General features: G+C 39.0%; 1 protein-coding gene across 3 annotated transcripts in view; it reads right to left on the bottom strand.

Moving 5' to 3' along the window:
• The window catches only part of LOC104603847 (Calcineurin-like metallo-phosphoesterase superfamily protein), a 57,601-nt gene extending 40,501 nt beyond the window's left edge, over window positions 1-17,100 (bottom strand). For 2 of the 3 annotated variants that reach the window (XM_010268009.3, XM_010268011.3), the window contains exons 1-2: window positions 16,936-17,100; window positions 16,679-16,813 (exon numbers count right to left, since the gene is read on the bottom strand). In XM_010268009.3, coding sequence (XP_010266311.1) covers window positions 16,679-16,804 — 126 coding nt within the window. In that variant the 5' untranslated portion in view covers window positions 16,805-16,813; window positions 16,936-17,100. Of the gene's footprint in view, window positions 1-16,678; window positions 16,914-16,935 lie in introns of those variants that run through there. The other variant, XM_010268010.3, reaches the window with a different exon arrangement.
• Window positions 17,101-19,781: the final 2,681 nt, after the last annotated feature.

Raw genomic sequence — 19,781 nt, 5'->3', positions numbered from 1 at the left:
AAATGACCCAACCAATTATGCCAAAGCATAATCTGACTCACAAACTAAGAGATAAAAGACTTCCCAACTCTTTTATTTCTTCCAAGTGGATGCTCAAGCAAGTAGAATCCAAACAAAATCAGTGTTACCTGGAGTCGAGGCATGATGTGTAGTAGCTCTTGTACCTGAGTGTGCAAAACAGCAAAAGCTGAAGTGGAAGTAGAAGTAGAGGCAGACTGAGGTGGTCCTATAATGCCAATTTCATTCTCCAACAGTGCCAGAATAACCCTAACTACAACCAAGGCATCTAAGGAACAACCCTAACCGTGTATCTCTCACCTACAATATGCTAATGATACACTAATCTTCGTAGATGCTTCAACAAATCAAATTCTAAACTTTAGAGCTATCTTAGCCAACTTTCAAATGCTGACTGGTTTGAAGGTGAATTTGGAAAAAAAAAATGTTCACTAATAGGAGTTAGAAACCTATGTATTGAGGAAGTGAGGTATGCAGAGGTGTTGAAATATAAGGTAGGGGAGCTACCTTTCATCTATCTTAGGCTGCCAATGGGATCAAAGGTAGTAGTAGTTAGTATCTGGAAACCTTTAATAGAAAGAGTGGAGAGGAGGTTGGATAAATAGAAAGCCAAGTATCTATCTTTGGGTGGGAGAATCACACTCATAGAGTGTTCTGTCCAGCTTACCAACACTCAGAGGAACTTTCTATGGGAGGGGGTGGGAGGGACCAAAAAGTTTCATTTGGTCAAATGAGAGAAGGTTTGTAGATCAAAGGAGGGGCGAGGCTTGGGGCTAAGAAGGGTAAAATTATTTAACAAAGCACTTTTAGGGAAATGGCTGTGGAGATTTGGCAAAGAGGAGAGAGGGAGGCATTATGGAGGAGGGTGGTGGTAGGAAAATATGGAGTGGTGAGGTTCGGGTGGGAATCAAGGAAGGTGAGGAGCTTATATGGGATAAGTGTGTGGAAAGGAATCATGAGTTTTAATCAAGACTTCAAAAGTTTAGTTAAGTTTAAAGTGGAGGAAGGGCTTAGGGTAAGGTTTTGGCAAGATGAGTAGAAGGGGTGGGAAAACTGTGCGAGGTGTGCCCTAGACTTAACAAGCTGAGAGATCAACTAGTATCTATTGAGCAGTGTTATGAGTAGAGAGGGGAGCAAGTGATTTGGAACCCGAAGTCCAGAAGACCTTTATTGGACCAAGAAGTGGAAGAGTGTATTCTGTTATTGGAAAAGTTAGAAGATGCAAATATTTCTGGAGCTACAGCAAATGGATTATGGTGGAAAGAATGCAGAGAAGGAAGATTCTCAATTAAATCCTTTTACAAGGCTTTACTGAGAGATGGTAGGGATTCAGACCAGATAAAAGGAGTGTGGAGTAACCCAGTACCCCAAGGGTAGAAGCTTGGTTGGTGGCGCATGACAGAATTCTAACCTCTGACCACCTGAAATCCAGAGGCTTATAGTTACTAAACTGCTATTATATGTCCAACCGGGAGGAAGAAACAGTCCATTTATTCTTCTCATGCAATGCGGCAAACTTCATTTAGAAGTTCTTCTCCTACCTGTTTTGAGAGAATGCATTTCATCCTTTGGTTCCAGCAGAGATTTTCTCCAAATGGCCGAAAATCAGAGGAAGCAAGAAAGCTAAAATCCTATAGAGCTGTATTCCATTCGAGAAACAAAAGGGTTTTAGAGGACAAGGAAAAAATATTGAATATTTGATAGCAGGAGTGGGCAATCTGATTGCAGCTTGGGCTCTCAATCTTCCAGAGTTTGACCAAGTGAATAAGTCTGATTTGTTAGAGAATTTCGGGGGCACTCTGGAGTTGAATCCTTATAATTTTGATTTCTTTACTGTTTGATTTCTGATTTGTATTTGGTTTGTCAACTTGGCAACCATCATTTTGAGACGTACTGCCTTTTTTTTTCAGTTTAATGAAATTTTCTTTTTATCCTTTAAAAAAAAGGCCTTAGTACTAGTGGCTACATTTGCATTCCCCTTCTTATTCTTAATTCTTGCAGGCACCAGATGAGGACGAAGCTCCCAGCAAGTGTTTTTGGTGTGTCTAGGTTTCTTGCAATAGTCACAGATCACTTCCCTTTTTTCTTCCTTTTTTTGATGAATAATAATAAGTTTATTGATTCAGAAGCAAATTAGAGTGAGTTCATACATCATCCCAGTGAGAGGCGCGAGCTGCAGCCCCTCCTTGAAACTTACAAATAAACTAGGAAAGAAAAACAAGAATCACAACTGAGCCCAAAATAATTCTTCCCTATTTACCCCTTGCTTAGCTAACACATCTGACAAGGTATTTGTTGATCTCCCCACCCACTGTACAGTGACCAACATATTCCTTGTCAACCAACTAAATTTCTTCATTTCATTCTTGTATCGCCACATAGCCTCTTCAGAATTTTTCAACCAACCCACCACCACTTTGGAATCCCCCTCGATTATTAGTTGTTGTACCCCCAGCTGGTTTGCAAATTGGACCCCTTGTACAACAGCTAAAAGCTCTGCCCTGATGGAATTCCCAATTCCCAAAGGACCTGAGTAGAGCAACAAAACCTCTCCCTTCTCATTTCTCAAAGCACCCCCCACTCCGGATAATCCTGGATTACCCATGCTGCTTCCATCAAAGTTCAACTTAATTGAGCCTTCGGGTGGAGGAGACCAGCTTGTAATTGATTTGGCCTTTAAAGATGAACACCTTGCTACTACTGACCAATTTCTCCAAATGTCATTAAAGGAGAATTGATGAAAGATTTCCAAGGTCTTCAGCCAATGTATTGCCCTGTTTAACACACAGTCTTTCAAATCCTGGTTGTTCCTTTCCTTATCTTGAAAAATTCTGAGATTCCTTTCTTCCCAAAGAGTCCAAGTCAAAGCAGCACGAGCACATCTCCACATAATTCTCCCTATTTTTGTAGGCCAATAAAAGGTAGAATGGTTGAAGAGCATGTGAACTTCTGCTGGTAGACTCCAACTACCCCCAAACAACGAAAGTAGCCAAGCCCAAAGGTCTGCAGAAAAGGGACAAAATACAAATAGATGGTAACAATCCTCACCGTGAGCTCTACAGAGGATACATCAATTAGGAGAAATACAGAGAACAGGTCTTCTCTTTTGTAGGTTGTCTAAAGTGTTTACTTTCCCATGGAAAACTTCCCAACAAAAAGCCATAATTTTTGGGGGGACTAGCCTACACCAAATTTCTTTTGACGGAAAGGGTTGGTGAGTAGAAAGTTGAGAGATGGACTTGAAAAAAGAAGCACAAGTGAAGGTTCCATTGGGTCTAGGAGTCCAAACCCTCTTATCTGGCTTGGAGGGATCCAAACAAACCTGATTAAGACACCCAAGCAAAAAAGAAAGAGACTCAATTTCAGCATCCCTAAGTCCTCTACGAAAACCAAAATCCCAAGTAGGGTCTAAGGGTGTTCCCAAGGGTGAGACAAATTTTGAGACCACCTCTTTTTTGTACAAAGAAATAGAAAAAAGCAAGGGGAACGAAACCTTTAACGGTGAGTCTCCTACCCAAATATCCTCCCAAAAAAGGATAGAGTTGCCAGAACAAACTTCATACCTGATAAAATTGAGGAATTGAGGAATTGAGGAAGGGTGTTGTGAATAGCCTTCCAAGGTGCTGCTAGGTTAGCTTGCCTTGATACACCAGCATCCAATCCATTCTCTGACCTCCCATGAATGCTTCCCACCACCTCATGCCACAATCTCTCTCTTTCCAAAGGCCATCTCCACAACCATTTCCCTAACAGAGCTTGATTCCTTCTAGTTACCCTCCCAATTCCCAAACCCCCCTCTTCTTTACTTCTGCACACAATTTCCCAATTAACCAAGTGATCATTTTTCTCTTGTCCCGGCTCCCATAAGAAGTCTCTCATCAACTTCTCCAGCTTCCTAGCTTCCCTAACTGGTATCCTAAAGACAGACAAATAATAGGTAGGTAAGTTAGCCAAGGTAGCTCTTATTAGGGTAATTTTTCCTCCTAAAGAGATATAGTTCCTCTTCCATGAGACTAATCTCTTCTCAAATTTTTCTAACACTGGGGTCCAAAATCTACTCTCCCTAGGATTTGCCCCTAAAGGAAGCCCTAAATATGACATAGGCCAAGCAGAGGTGGAACACTCAAGACACTCCGCAATAGCCTCGACCTCCCCTACCTCCAAATTTATACCTGCTACGCAACTCTTTTCCAGATTTATTCTAAAATTAGAGACACTTTCAAATCCTTTTATTAGCTCTTTTAGGTTTGCTACCTTTTCACTAAGACCTCCTTCACAAAAAATCATTAGGTCGTCTGCAAACTGAAGGTGGGTGACGGGGACTTGGTGTCTCCCTATTCTCCAACCCCTAATGGCATCTTCGCTGTCAGCCTTAGTAATGATCCTACTAATCACATCAGCTACTAAGGTAAAAAGGAATGGTGAAAGTGGATCCCCTTGCCTGACACCCCTGCAAGCCGGAAAAAAATCCCTTACCGTACCATTTACCAGAAGAGAGTAGTGACAAGTACTGATACACCCAAAGATCCAACTACACCACTTGTCCCCAAATCCACCATTTCGCATAACCTCTAATAGAAACTCCCAGTCCACCAAATCATAGGCCTTTTCAAGATCCAATTTACAAATGAATCATTTCCTACTAGACCTTTTCATTTCCTCCACACACTCATTCGCAATTAAGATCTGATCTATTATTTGATCCTCAATGAGAGCACTTTAGCCAGAATTTTATAGATGCTTGTCATCAGACTAATAGGCCTATAATCTTTTGGGTGGTTGGCATCAATCTTCTTAGGTATCAAGGCCAAAAAAGTGGCATTAATTCTAGGGCTTATAGTGTGATTGTCTGCAAATTCCTTAAAGACTTCAGCTAGATCCTCTTTCAACACCTCCCAACAGTCTTGATAAAAACCCATTGTAAAGCCATCTGGACCCGGAGCCTTGGATCTATCCATTAGAAAGACAGCTTTCTTAATCTCTTCTTCCTCGAAATCCCTTTCCAGCCACCTTGCCACTCCTTCATCAATTCTTGGCCAATCCACCCTTTCCATGACTGTTCTCTCTCTCAAAGGCCTTCTATAAATCGATTTGAAGTGGTCCACAAATTGTCTGGCTATGTCATCCTGGTTGGTAATCACCTCCTCTCCTATCTCTAGCTTGGTCACAAAATTCTTTCTTCGTCTCCCATTTGCCAAATCATGGAAGAATCTAGTGTTCCCATCGCCTTCCTTAATCCACTTGTGTCTAGATTTTTGTCTCCAACTGATTTCTTCCCTCAATAACACTTCTTCCAACTCCTTTTTTAATTGTCTCCTTAACACTCGGTCAGCCCATTGTGAGATTCCTTTACATCCAAATTCTCTATTTGAGAGATTAGGCCCAATTTTTGCTCCTCAATTCTACCAAACTAATCTATATTCCACTCTTTTATTTTGGCTCTCAACCTTTTTAATTTCTTGTGGAACTTGATCCCCTTCCATCTTACCCCCCTCTCCTCCTCACCCCACCACTCCTTCACTTTTTTCACAAAATCTGGATGGGTAAGCCACATATTTTCGAATCTAAAAGGTTTGGGTCCTATAGGAAAAGACTCAGTTCCTATTTGGATAGGACAGTGATCGGAGGTGACCCTGGGTAATGCCCTAGCAACCAAGTTTTCCAAACTATTCTCCCAGGCAAGGTTAAAAAGGAATCTATCCAACTTCGAGCACAAAGGGGTTTCCTGAAGGTTGGACAAAGTGTAACTGGCTTGCAGCAGAGGTATTTCCTTCAGTTCACAATCTTCAATAAAACCATTAAATTTCCTCATGCTTGTTGAGATTACCTGTTGAGGATTACTGGTTTCATCAGAGAATCTAATGACGTTAAAATCCCCGCCCAGGCACCAAGGACCATCCCATAGCCCCTTAATTGCATATAGTTCCTCCCACATCTCATTCCACTCTCTATAGGAATTAGGGCCATAAACATTGGTTAAGACCCATACACACCCATTTTCTACATTCTTGCACTTAATGGAAACTGAGAATCTGCCTATCAATTCTTCCACTACTTCCACCACATCCTCCCTCCATAGTGTTACAATCCCCCCCGAGGCTCCCTAAGAAGGAGACGAGCTCCAACCTAAACCTCTAGACCTCCAAAAACTCCTCACCCATCTCCCATCTAATTCCATCAGTTTGGATTCTTGTAACAGCACAATATCAGGTTTTTCCCTTCGGAGTAGGTCTTTGATCGCCCTTCTCTTCCTTGCACTCCCTAACCCTCTTACATTCCAGCTAATAATTTTCATCGATACAAAATAGCAAAGGAACCCAATAAGAGGCCATATTCTCCTCATTTTAGGCCCTTCCTCCTATCCCCTCTACCACTGAATTCTAAATCCCCCTCAATGTCTGAGATTAGCCTTTCCACTTCAGATCTTTTTTTCTTATTTGTTCCTCTTTTCCCCCCCCTTCCCAATTTCTCCATCCTTTCCAGCCAATGTTTGAGAAAGAATTTTACCCTTCTCACACTTATTTTTGCTACAGCATCTTTCTACGAGTCCTTCCTTTTTATTTTGTTCCTCCATCATTGTACAGATCAACTCCCAAATTCTATCCGCCTCCCCCTTACTACTTCCTTCCAACACCCTCTCTCCTCCTTCCACTATCACCCTCTCTCTTGCATCAGAAACTCCTAGATGGGAAGCTGGGATATCTGTTACAGGCATAGCAAACAAGTCAGTACCTAAAACAGAATTGACACCCATACCTGATAGAACGGGGGTAGGACTAGAGTCACTGAAAATGACTTGCTGACAGGCGGCACATGGTTTTAAGGCCTTTCCCCTTTTTGGACAAGGTTGGGAAGTAGACATGGTGAAAGAATCACTTCCTGACGACCTACCCACTTGGAAAACCTTTCTCTGTGTTTCCAACACTGGAATACCCGCATCCATCCTCACGGTCGATTCTTGTCCCTCTCCACCAACATCCTGTAATTCATTAGACTCAGGGCCAGCTCCCTCGACGAAGGGAGGAGGAGTTTTCACAGCTTTAGAATCAATTTCTTCACCAATCCTAGTCTTCCCGCCACCTGCCTCTTCAGTCTCTTCCTCTAAGAACAACTCTGTATGCAAACTTTCTGTTCAAGAAGATCATTGTTGCTTTTCGAAGACAAGCTTCACAGACTTAGCGTTTCGTCTCTATCAGAATCGTCATTGCTGTTTTGTTCACTCAACCAATCTTCAAGCCCTGTTTTGTTCTCATCACTAGGCTTCATGTATCTCGGGTTGCGCCTATCTGGTGAGAGACGGTTCGCCAGGTTGGATGGGACCCACTGTAGAGAGCCTCGAGACTACGAATCTTGAGACTTTTTTGCGCCTGAACTGTTCGGTCGAGAGGAAGGGTTCAAGGTTGAAGAAGATAGACGCTTTATCTCGTCTATCAGCTCATCCCTCCTCCCAGTCACGTGCTTACTTAACATGTCCCTCGGCCCATCTGTCTTATAATGGGCCTTGGGCTCAAGACTATAGGAGCCCGACTTTAAGTCCTTTACTTGAAAGGCCTTCTCCGACCCACCATAATAGGGATCCACTCGATTGGGCCCTTCTTTTCGTCCCACGTGACCACTTAAAGAGTCATGCCCCCTTGTTTTAATGGTTGAACCAGCAATCTTCCCTGTCTGAGATTGCTGGTTCAGCCTTCTCCCTTTCGACAGTAGAAGCTTTTTGTCTTTTTCCCCTGACACCACCTGCACAAAGGATCTGCCATTTGTCATACCCTCTTCTTGCTTTCTCCAGGTTTGACCTTCCAACTGCCCCAAAGATTTTTGGCTTCCCAGAATATGTTGGCCCTTTTTAGTGAAACATCCCTTCCCATTTGAATTACCCAATCTCACAAGTCCACGTAGTGCTTCTTCTTCCTCCTTCTCCCCTCCTACCAACCGAGCCTCCTTCCACAGCCCTGCTTCAATGGAGGAAGCTAACCACACAGAGACAAAGCTCCCCTCTGTTCGTACCTCTACCTTTCGTGGAATTTCTTCTGGCTTCACACCACTTAGCAGGATTGCTACTGAATAGAGATCGCCCCAGAAAGCACCTTTCAAGATTCCTCCACACAACACAGCTATAGACTCTACTATTTCTTGTTTCCATAGATGGAATGGCAAGCCTATTACACGCACCACCACACCATCTTCAACAAAAAAATCCTTGGAGTTGGATGTTGGATTCCATTTGAAGACTGTGAATGATCCGAACTCAGCCTGAACATTGATAGCTAATATTTCCAAATCATTCTCTAATGGATCTAGGATGGCTTTACAGTTATCGAAGGGGGTTACTATGAAAACACTCTTCAACTTCAACCTGGTTGCCAGTAAGTCGGCTACCCTCCTCCAATCATTAACCTTTTCCTTGGCTTGTATCACAAACTTACTATCCCACTCCTCTCTCTCTAGACCTCCCACCATTCTGCAATGGCCTTTTGTTTTTGCCATGACCACTGGCCCTTGTTGTACCCTGCTGTTACTGAGATAAGCCTTCTCCTCCCTTATGGAGGCTTTTTTCTCATTTGCTACTCTTTGAGCTAAGAACTCTTTGAGCAACCAGTCTACTTCCCCCCAGCCTTGGTTCTGTTTTCCTGCTGGTAGACACACCAGTTGCCTCTGTCCCTTCCCAAAAAATTCAGTCAAAGCTATGAAGAACCCCTTTCTATTCCTCTTACATTCAACAACATATCTTCTCCCTTCTAGTGTACTAAGATCCTGCCAGTTTATCTGCTTACCTTTTGAACAGGCTCCAGCTATGAACTTTCTTAGCCACTCGATCACTTTTAATCCTTCCAGCAATATTGTACCCTTTTTCGCTTCCCTTACCTTCAGGCTTACCTTCCCCTTGATTCTCATCTCTTCGAACAGGAGATTTTTTGCTTCTATTATCAAGGATCTCCTCCACTGACCTGCCTGCACGAACTCCATCCCCTCCATTTTCCCTCCCATCTTAGTTCCTCACCCTCTCACCAAGACAAGTTCACATGTTCCATCCCCTTTTTTCTTCCTTCCTCGCCTCTTTCTCCTTATCACCACCATGCTTTTGCTTCATTGCTGCTAAGGCTGATTCTATTTAGGAATTTTGTAGCATAATTTTCCTTATTTCCTCACCATGGACCAGAGAATAGGCTTAGGGCAAAGTAACACTTTCCCTAGTGAGAAGTTGTTGTCTTACAATATCATACTCAGAGTTCAAACCCACTAGGAATTCAAAAACCCTATTTCTCTCCACCAACTTGTTATAGGTTGCTGCATCCTTTTGACTCTCCCATTCAATTGTTTCCAAGTGATCAATCTCATGCCATAGGGACTTTAAAATTGAGAAATAAATTGACACATGTTTCTCCCCCTGTTTCAGATTTGCTACTTCAGTTTTCAGCTCATAAGCCCTAGCTACGTCAAGGGGCTAAGAATAAATTTCCTTCATATCATCCCAAATGTCCTTAGCTGTCTTTTCCCAAAGATAGTTTTACTGATATGAGGCTACATTGGTTGGCTTCCTGGGATCACCATTTGCATACCCCAACTTACCCCTTCCTCCAATGGCCATCATGGCTGATTGATCCCACTCAAGATAATTTGTTCCATCAAATTTAATTGTGGTAATCTAGAAAGAGTTGCTATCTGTCACACTACCAGCCCCTACAAGTCCTTCCCCAATGTATTTAAATTCATTCCCAACATTCTCCATGCTGAACTAAGCAAGGTATCACACAGCCCAACTAAAAAGGTCTTCAAATGACTGTACAGAAACCAAGCTGTTCACAGTTCACAGTCAATCAAAAAACTGGTTAATCCTTAAAGGAAAAAACCCTAGAAATAACTTGAAGACAAGAATACTCCAGCTGCTACTTCCAGAGACTTCTAGAAGCCCTCCTCCTGCTGTCAATCTTTAGAAGAAACAAAAAGCCACCCAGAAAACACTGAGCACCACCTTCAATATGAGGTTTAACCCCTAAACTTCAATCGAAATAGTTTCTCTGATCCTTCCTAGTCTCTGGGCAAAAAACAGAGTTCGGAAAATGCTTGAACAATGCATCGATCTCCACTGACCTCCAAGAATCAGGCAAAAAAGGATATAAAAATCCAGCCCTAATAGTCTTGTGTGACCGGCTGGGTTAAACATACATGATATCCCAACCTAAACCTAAACCTGCTCTGATACCAACTTGGAATAGCTGCTGTAACAGTTTTAGGTTTAGTGTGAAATCAGTCCAGAAAGATAAAGAGAAAGAGAAGAATAAACAGAAGAAGAAAAGGAGAAGAAGAGAAAATGGGAGAAAAGAGAGAGCAGAATGAATGTTTCTGCCACCCCCCATATTGCCATTTATATGATTCAATAAAAACAAGTGACAAAGACCAAAACACCCCTGTCACCTATAAGAAAGAAAAAATAACATAACAGTGGCTTAACAACAGCCTAAAACAATAAGAAAAAGATGGAACCACATATAAAAAAGCATATAAAAAACAACTAGGGTTCCTTTGCTATATCTCTACAATATGTTTTTTCCTTGAAAAAATCCATCGCCTAGGCGACAATGCACTCCAATGAGAGAGGCTCTTTATATTAATATTAAAATCATCCAAATGGGCCATATTACACCATACTTCAGTGGCAACTCCCATCGTAATCCCAGCCCTTGAGAAGGGTAAGGGGAATGGGGATATTTACAAAGATCTCTTTGATGTAGGATAGGAATGTGGTGGGTGAACAATGGAAATTAATGATTTTAATTATAAGACAAAGAGGTCCAGATCTGAAATAGAGAAGAAAAATAGATTTAAAAGAGAGAGTAATAATGCTGGCCGCCCTCTTCACTATTATTTATAGTCTGAAATAATAAAGAGTACAAAGACAAATATGCCCTTATAGGGCAGCTAACACATAAAATAACATAAAACAATTAAAATAACTGCTCAAAAAGGACCCAACAAGAGTGATGTGGTCCCCACTTCCTATCTAAACAATAAATAATCAAAAACTACCACTATAGACTAGACAATTTGTCTAAAACCTCAACAAGAAACCTATGAGTACTTCCAATGGGTGATAAAATGAGACAACATAATTTAAGATGGTATGGTCGCGTGCATAGAAGACCATATACAGTACTTGTTAGGAAAAATGATCTATTAAGGGGATAGAAGAGCTAGAGTAGAATGAAAAGTACTTGAGTGGAAATAAGAAGAAATGATTTAAATGCCTATAATTTAACAATGGATATGGCATTGAATAGACCAAAATGGCGAAGAAGGATTCATGTATGAAACCCAACTTAAACCTAATGCTCTAATCCAAGGGCCACAGTAAAACTAATTTTACATTTAATTAATACTATACATTATTAATAAACAACAAACACCATGGAACCTCCTCCTAACTATGTTTAATTAATTCATCCATGACTAGTGTATATAAATAAGGATTACTAGGTTGGGACCCATGCAATGCATAGGCTTTATTAAGTGAAACTAAAGCAAAAGGACCCATAAGACATTTCACTTTGGGCCAATCCGGTCTTTGTCCAACCCGAGCATTGTTTTTGGGTCATTTACCAATTTATGATGATTTTATTATTTAATTTTAGAATTAAAATTGTAATTTTATTAATATTCAAATGTTAAAATATTAAAATGTTATTAAATTGAAAAATTAAATTAAATGTAATTATTTTAATTAAATTTCATTTTATTAATCACATTATCATTTTATTGAATAAATATAAAATTTCATTCTTATTAATTAATTGTTAATTTTTATCAATTAATGTTAAAAGTTTAAAAATTTATTATTTTTCATTAATTACTTTTAAATTTTAGTTTGCTAAAGTTGCAAATGTAATTTTAATTATGATTACAATTTTTTAATTAATATCCCTTTATAATACATATAATCCTATATTAGCATTCACATTTTCCTTTACTTATTTATTTATAACTTAATTAATTATTGAAATTATACATTTTGGTTGAGTTAATATACATGTATTTATTTATTATTTATATTTGGTTTTATTTAACAGATAAATAAATACATTTTGTAATATTGTTAATATTAATTATGTGTAAATAAATATATAACTAAAACTAGTTTTATATCTTAGTTAGGTTTATTACTAACATTATAAGTCTTGGTTAAGATTATTTTAATTAATTTTTCAAAGTAATAAAATAATTAAATACTAATATAATTTAGTTTATTTACATTAATTGCTATTAGTCAATTTAAAACTCAATTTGGATTATGTCCCCTCCCTCGAAGGCTTCATTTCCTTAGTTATTTCTCTTGTCTATCAACCGTGATACATGAGGCCATTAGTATCATGTTCTCTGTCATCATGGCTACTATCGATTGCAACTGGATGGGTCCCATCTTTGGAAATTGAACATTTGATGCATGTAGATCCATTAAGGGTGTGGCGGGTATTGCATACCAGCAATATCCATTAATTAGCATTAATTAATTAATCTGTTCCCATAAAAGAAAATATGCAGACCCTACGCCCAACAGTATAATTGAAAATAGGTAATTTAAGACCAAACAAAGGCTATCTTCTTTACCCAACTTCGTAAAACAGATTACACAAAACCTGAAACAATGCAAACGGCCAAAACTGAGCAGTTGTTTGGTTAGAAACAAACCAAACAACTCCTCGTCCATTTCTAACAACTTTCCGATGGTTTCTTGGTTGGAAAAGTATGAAGCAGAACCAGGTTTTCTTTAAATGATATGCTACATCTTGAAATGCCTCTGTCAAGTCCAACTCTTGCAACAAAGAATCTATTGTATACAATCTCTTTTCCTCTTCACCCTCATCCTGCCATTGCCATTGCTCCACAACTACCAATTGGCCCTCTCTTCATATGCAAGTCTTCTTGTTCTTTCTCATTCCTCAGCCCTTCTAGCCTCTCCAAAAAAAAAAAAAAAAACCATTCTGGAGCTCTCTACTGTTGTAGTGGAATGCCTGTTGTCTCTCTCAAAGGGAGCTAGGCATTGGAAAATGAAACATCCTATGGTTGATGGATTAATGACTATTTATTTTTTATATATAATTGCAACTATAAAATCTGATGTCTCTCTTGTAGGTGTTCTAACATTGGTTGTTGCAACCACATACATATCCAAGGAAATCAATGAATACCATATGAAAATCTCTCTTCTTCTATTTAAACATTTTGTTAAAACTGTCGTTAGTTTATGCTTTAGTTCCATAGGGGCACTTTTGTAATTTTTCTCTTTTTTAAAACTGCCAGCCTAACTTTTTGAACTCCAAATTTCTGTTTTCTCTCTTCTCTTCTTCCTTGTCTCTCTTTCTTGCTCTCTTCTACCATTTTCTCCCAAGACTTCATGGTACTAGAGCAGGGATCTTGGGCTTGAAGACTGTTCAATCAAGGATTCTTGTTCTCTCTTGCTGTTTTTCCCTCCAGATCAAGGAAAGAATACTCCAGCAGCTGGTTTGAGGGGATTCACTTATTTTTCTCTTGGTCATGTGCCAAGATATAGCTTGTACATGTGGTGATTGAATGCAGTGAGGGTGTTTGAGGCGTATTCCCTTCCCTTATGAATCGTGCAATCCTTGTGTGTTCAGGTGAGTGGTTTGTAGTTCTGGAATGACCTGTACCTGAAATTACAGCAGGTTTATTTATTGTTTTTTTATGAAAGTGTAATTGTGTGCCCTAGAGGAGGGGTGTTTGATGTTCGTAGAGACTCTGCAGACCATTCTCGATCTGTGTTTTGTTATTTTTTCGCTTCCGAAGCAGTTCCAGAAGTATTCCAGTACCTGCATTATGTGTGGACAGTGGTCAGTGGTGAATATTATTTTAGGCTGTTGTATAAGGCTGAGCTGGTGCTTGTTTTTCCTCCTTTTGCCTACTGTGTAGCTGAACTGTAACAACAGTCCTTGTTAACATGTCGTCTAAGGATTTAGCCACTTTTGGTGTGTCTGCTAACCATGGTTTGAACTTTCCTATAGCTATTGTTCCCTTAGATGGACTAAACTACCTAGAATGGTCAAAGGGATTAAAGTTCACATAACTGCAAGGGGGAAATTGACTACATAAATGGAAAAATTAAGGAGCTGAAGTCTGGGAGTGCAGAATATGATAAGTGGAATCAGGAAAATAGTATGGTGATGCCGTGGCTCTTAGTCTTCATGCTGCCACAAGTGAGGAAAAGTTTTATGTGGGCAGAGACAGCCTGTGAAATTTGGGAGAAAGAAAAATCCACATATTCTGATCAAAGGCATTATGCAATAATCTACCAACTGTAGGATGAATCTTAAACTTGTAAACAGGGGGAGCAGAGTCTCTAAGCTTATTACTCATATTTGACATCTATCTAGAGGGAGTTGGATCACTATCTAAATATGGACTTGAAATGTGATTTGGATGCCAAGGCTGTCTTTGGTTTCTCAGCAACGAGTGTTTTCCTTTCTTTAGGGGTCAAATCCTATGTATGAATCCATCAGAGTGTGTATTTTAGGAAGCAAAGACCTTCCTTCAATTCAAGAAGTGTATGCCTTGGTGCAGTTAGAAAAGAGTAGGAGAAATGTGATGAATTCCTATGAGGGGGAGCCAGTTGCTTTGGTAGTTAGGGGAGGTGCAAATGCAAGTAGTGGAAGTTTTGTTAAGAAGGGGGATTGCGAGAAGAATGTGAATGACAAAGATAAACTTTGGTATATCCATTGTCAGTTATCTAGGCATACTAGGGACACTTGTTGGTATCTCCACAGGAAGCCTAAGTGGGCTCATGAATTAATTAAGAAACCAAAACAAAACAATAAGCCTAACCAGCAAAATCAAAAGAAGTATAATTCAGCAAACATGGCCTCTCAATTCTTTTATTTTTTTTTTGATAAGTAATCTATTGGTTTCACTATGACTCATGAACATCCTTCTAGTTTTGATCCCAAGGAAGACATCATCAAGTCATTCTGTGACTATCTTGAGATATATGGTAGAACAATTCGTTAAATGGATTTTAGCCCTACCCCCTTGACTTCATTTGGATCTACATCAATTCGTCAGACGGATTCTAGCCCTACCCCCCTAGACTTCATTTGCATCTACATCAGGTAGCTCTGCCACAGCTTTCCATGTGTCTTCTCATTCCTCAAGATTCTCCTTGGATAATAAATTCTACAGCCTCAAATCATATGACTGATAAGTCAAATTGTTTTCAGTCTTATCATCTTGTATCTGGCAAGGACAAGGTGAGACTAGCTGATGGCTCGTTTTCCACTATAGCTAGTCAATGAACTATCTCCCTTCCCTTTGCCTATAAACTTGTTTTTCTGCTATTAGTATTACAAATTCGTTAAACTGCTCAGCAATCTTTTTTCCTTCCTCTTATGTGATACAAGATTTGACCTCAAGGAAGATGATTGGTAGAGGTAGTATAGTAGATGAACGATGGTGTGCTTCCATGATTTGTGCATTACTAGGGTGTTTTTGTGGATGATGATGTGCTTCCATAATTTTACTCCATTTTTATTCATCATTTACCATGTATGCATCAGAAATCCACGATGATATATCAAGTTTGATTTGAAAGTCAACTAATTCACATAAAATGGCTCTTTAACCTACATATAATAGAAAACAAATTCAATACAATAAGGTTTCCAAATAGGTCTTAGGTAACCTAAATATATCATATTCTCATAAGGGTTTCAAAACAAGAGTCCCTTGAAAAAAAAAAAAAGAAATGACAAGGTAGATAACTAGGTCTCAATTGATGATACGAATGGTGAATTGTATCATAAATCATAAGCTTTTGACAACTAAGTTTGTGCATAATGAAAAAGAAAAAGAAAACTCCATCAAATCAAGTTCATGCATGCCCACATGCACAAACACATCCAAGTGCAGCATTTGCAAGCATACACCACAAAATTTCCAAATTTATTTCTTCTTCATAAAGATAAATATCATTAAGTAACTAATCACTCCAACAACTATAACAAGGTTCACGTTAAATCCAGGTCTCAACCAATCATCTTAAAATCTACTTACTTTTCATTGGTTAATGTTTGTATTTTTCAAGTTTAACAAGGTGTAATTACCATCACGTTCAACTAATCATGTCTTTTGATTCACAGTGCAGCTGATGCACCAAAGATTTTGCCATGGGATTAAGAATTTAAGACCGTTGAATCTCAACTGAAACGAAACAGAAAATTGAACTCCCCAAGACTGAATATCAAAGAGAAAGCAATCCGAACTTTTACCTCAAATGGGCAAAATTGTCAAGTCCAATAAAATGCCAGTAGATATTTCTTTCATGAAAACTATTTCAAAGGAGCAACACTTATCTACCCGATGTAGGACCTGAGGGCCTTCTTTGGTTTCTAGTAATAGAAAGGATGGGTGGATAGGTTGTAGGTATGGATTGTTTAAGGGTAATTGGCGGTTTGCAGGTAAGGGAAAGAGGGTTCACAAGGACTGGTTTCATATAGAAAATTTTCCGCTAAAAACAATCAAATCGTAATTTTATTTCTGTGTTTTCCAGAACCAATTAGAGTAGAAAATAAGCACGCAGTAGATTTGTAAATAGAAATTTCCCATTCAAGGCGTATTACACATATGAATTGCAAAGTTAAGGAAGATAAAGAGCCCTGACCTGAGGAGAGCTCTGGTTAGAACACGACCCGAAGGCGATTCGAGAGACGAGACGTTCGTCTGAAGCTTTACAAGGAAACCCAGCAACCAAAAGTAGCAAAAGAAGGAGGCATGTGTTGATTGCCATTAGAGACGACTGAATCAAAGAAACAGCAATGAAGAGCTCTGAGTTAGTTAAGAGAAGCAAAGGATGAAGATTTGAAGTAGGGTGATGCGTAAGCAAGTACAACAACAACAAAGAAATGGACAAGGTCTTACAATGAAAAGGTAGAATTTGTTCCCTTCTGTTACGGATTACGGATTCGATGCTTTTCAGCTCCGCAGTGGTGTCCATCAACCCAACATGCATGGTCCCAACACCCACGGAAAGAAAATGGAAGTTGAAAGGCATATTATCTGGAGCACTCTATTATATCTTATGCAAAAATGGCAAAAGCTACATTTTACCGATTTGGATCGGAATCGGATTCGTTTAAGCCGAATTTGAGTCTGTTCAGCAATACATCGGATTGGATTTGAAAATGTACCCATAATCCCCACCCACTAGACCTGTTCATGGGCCGGTAGCCCGATGGCCCGGCCTGCACCCCGGTCACGCTTGGTCATGTAATTAGGCCCGCGGGATGTAATTAGGCCCGCGGGCCTGACCTCGGGCCTAACACAGTAAGCCTGACTGTGTTTCGGGCCGGGCTCGGGATTTGTCAAAAAAGCCCGGCCCGAGTCCGACCTGGCCCGACTCAGCATAATATATTTTATAAAATATATAATATGTTTTTTATATATTATATAAATAATATAATATTTATTAAAATATATATTTATAATTTAATATATACATTTTTTATTCTTTTCTTTATAATCTCTCTCTCTATTCAGCCGCTAACAGTATGGGCTAAATTTCGGGCTCAGGCCCAGGCCCGGGCTTCGGGCTTTTTATGAGGGTCGGGCTCAGGCTCGGGCCTTGGAAAATTCTATTAATCCAGAGTGAAAGTCCGGCCATGAACAGGTCTACCACCCACCCCTAGTGGGAGCGGGATACTTCAGTTATAATTGTATTCTTTTATCCAATTCAGTTGTAAGTATGTATAATATGCTTGAGCTGACTATATCATATCCTTTTTTTTTTGTGAAAATGATATCATATCCTTATCCTTGCTTTTTAAATATGAAATCCATCAAGAATCTAATCCATTTTAGTTTATACTAGCGGGAATTGTGCGATGGGAATTTATACTAACGGCACCTGTGCAATGGGAAAATCTAAAAGATTGAATAATTTATATTTATTATTAATTAATCGATAAATTAATAATCAAAATATATTGTTGATTAATTTAAAGTTATTATTAATATTTAAAATTTTAATAATTGATTTATAGAAAATAAATATTGTTAATTTAATATGAACAAATATTTTTTTAATAAATTTAATTTTATTAATCATTTGTAGTAATTTTGATAATTGTTATTATTTTCATTATTTTTAAATAAAATCTTGATTGATTTTAAATAAGTAAAAATAATTACAGAAGCTAACATTTTTATTAATTTTACTAATAATTAACAATTATATAGGAATGGCAACAAGGCAGGGCACCCCATTCCTGTCCCCGCCTTGTAGTTGAGACACTCTACCCTATCCCTACCCCTTACCCAGTGTCAGACGGGTTCAAGGCAAGGCATCCACTCCTCATTAGGAACAGGGAATCCTTGACTTTCCCCGCCTCGTCCTCAATGTCCAGCGAATTCAGGGCAAGGCACCCACTCCTCATCAAGGATAGGGAATCCTAGAATTTTCCCTGCCCCGTCCCTAGTGCCAAGCGGATTCCAGGCAAGGCACCCACTCCCCATTAGGGATGGAGAATCCTTGAATTTTCCCACCTCATCCTCAATGTTAGGCGAGTTTAGGGCAAGGAACCCACTCCTCGTCAAGGATGGGGAATCCTAGAATTTTCCTTGCCTCGTCCCTCCTGTCGGGTAGGTTCAAGGCAAGGCACCCACTCCCCGTCAAACCAATATTCAATTTGATGACAAAAATGATCAAAAGGATATACTCAATATCAACCACATAGTAAATTTCTAAAAGTACACAAATTGTCTTCAAGTTTCAAAAATGTAATTTTATGAAAAATTTTGGAAATTTTATTACATTTGTGTAATTTATTCAAATTTATTTTTAAATTGGTATTAAATAATGTATTTTCCATTTAAATGGTTTACTTATATAATTACACTAATTTATCTTGTATTTTCTAATATAAACTAATCAATAATTTCTTATTTCCAATATTATACTAATTTATTTTAATAATTTGTGTAATTATTGATTCAAATTACAGTTTTCCCTTTCCTATACTCAGTTATCTTTAATAATTTTCAATAATTTACATTGAAAATAACATAATTTTTCAATAGTCTTCCAAAATTTAGCAAATGTAATAAATTTTCCAAAATATTCCAATAATTATTTAATACATTTTAAATAGACTTTCAAAAAAATTATATCTTTTAATTTCCAAAATGTTATTTTACGAAAAAATGTAATTTTATGATAATTTTTAAAATATTTATTACATTTATGTAATTATGGTAATTTATTGAAAATTATTTTAAATTGTTATTAGATATTTATTTTTACTAGGTAGTTTACTAACAAAATTACACTAATTTATATTTTATTTTCTGATATAAATTAATAAATAATTTTGATGAGGGCAGATTTGGCCCTCCAGTGAAATTGCGACACGTGGCACCTCGTGACAACTAGGCAAACACCCAGGCAACAACTTACCAAGTTGGTGTCCCACCCGGGCACCGGTCTGCCCGGCCTGGCGCGACCTGCACGTGGCCTGCGCGCTGCCTGGCGCGGCCTGGCACGACCTAGCCGACCTGGATCAGCCTCGCACTTGGTCCGACCTAGCCGACCTAGCCGTCCATAAGACGCCCACCGATAAACTCGGCATGCATACCCCACGAGCTCGGTAGCTCACCAAGGAGCTTGCCAAGGAGCTCGGTAGCTCACCAAAGAGCTCGCCAAGGAGCTAGGCAGCTCGGCAGAGCTCGCCACAAGCAGCTCGCCACTTGTAGGGTAGCTCGGTACAGAA

Source organism: Nelumbo nucifera, chromosome 5 (assembly GCF_055504915.1).
Source record: "Nelumbo nucifera cultivar China Antique chromosome 5, China Antique-T2T, whole genome shotgun sequence".
In the NCBI taxonomy this organism is placed as follows: domain Eukaryota; kingdom Viridiplantae; phylum Streptophyta; class Magnoliopsida; order Proteales; family Nelumbonaceae; genus Nelumbo; species Nelumbo nucifera.
Note: the sequence above shows the minus strand (reverse complement) of the source record. Positions and strands in the feature narration are given on the sequence as shown.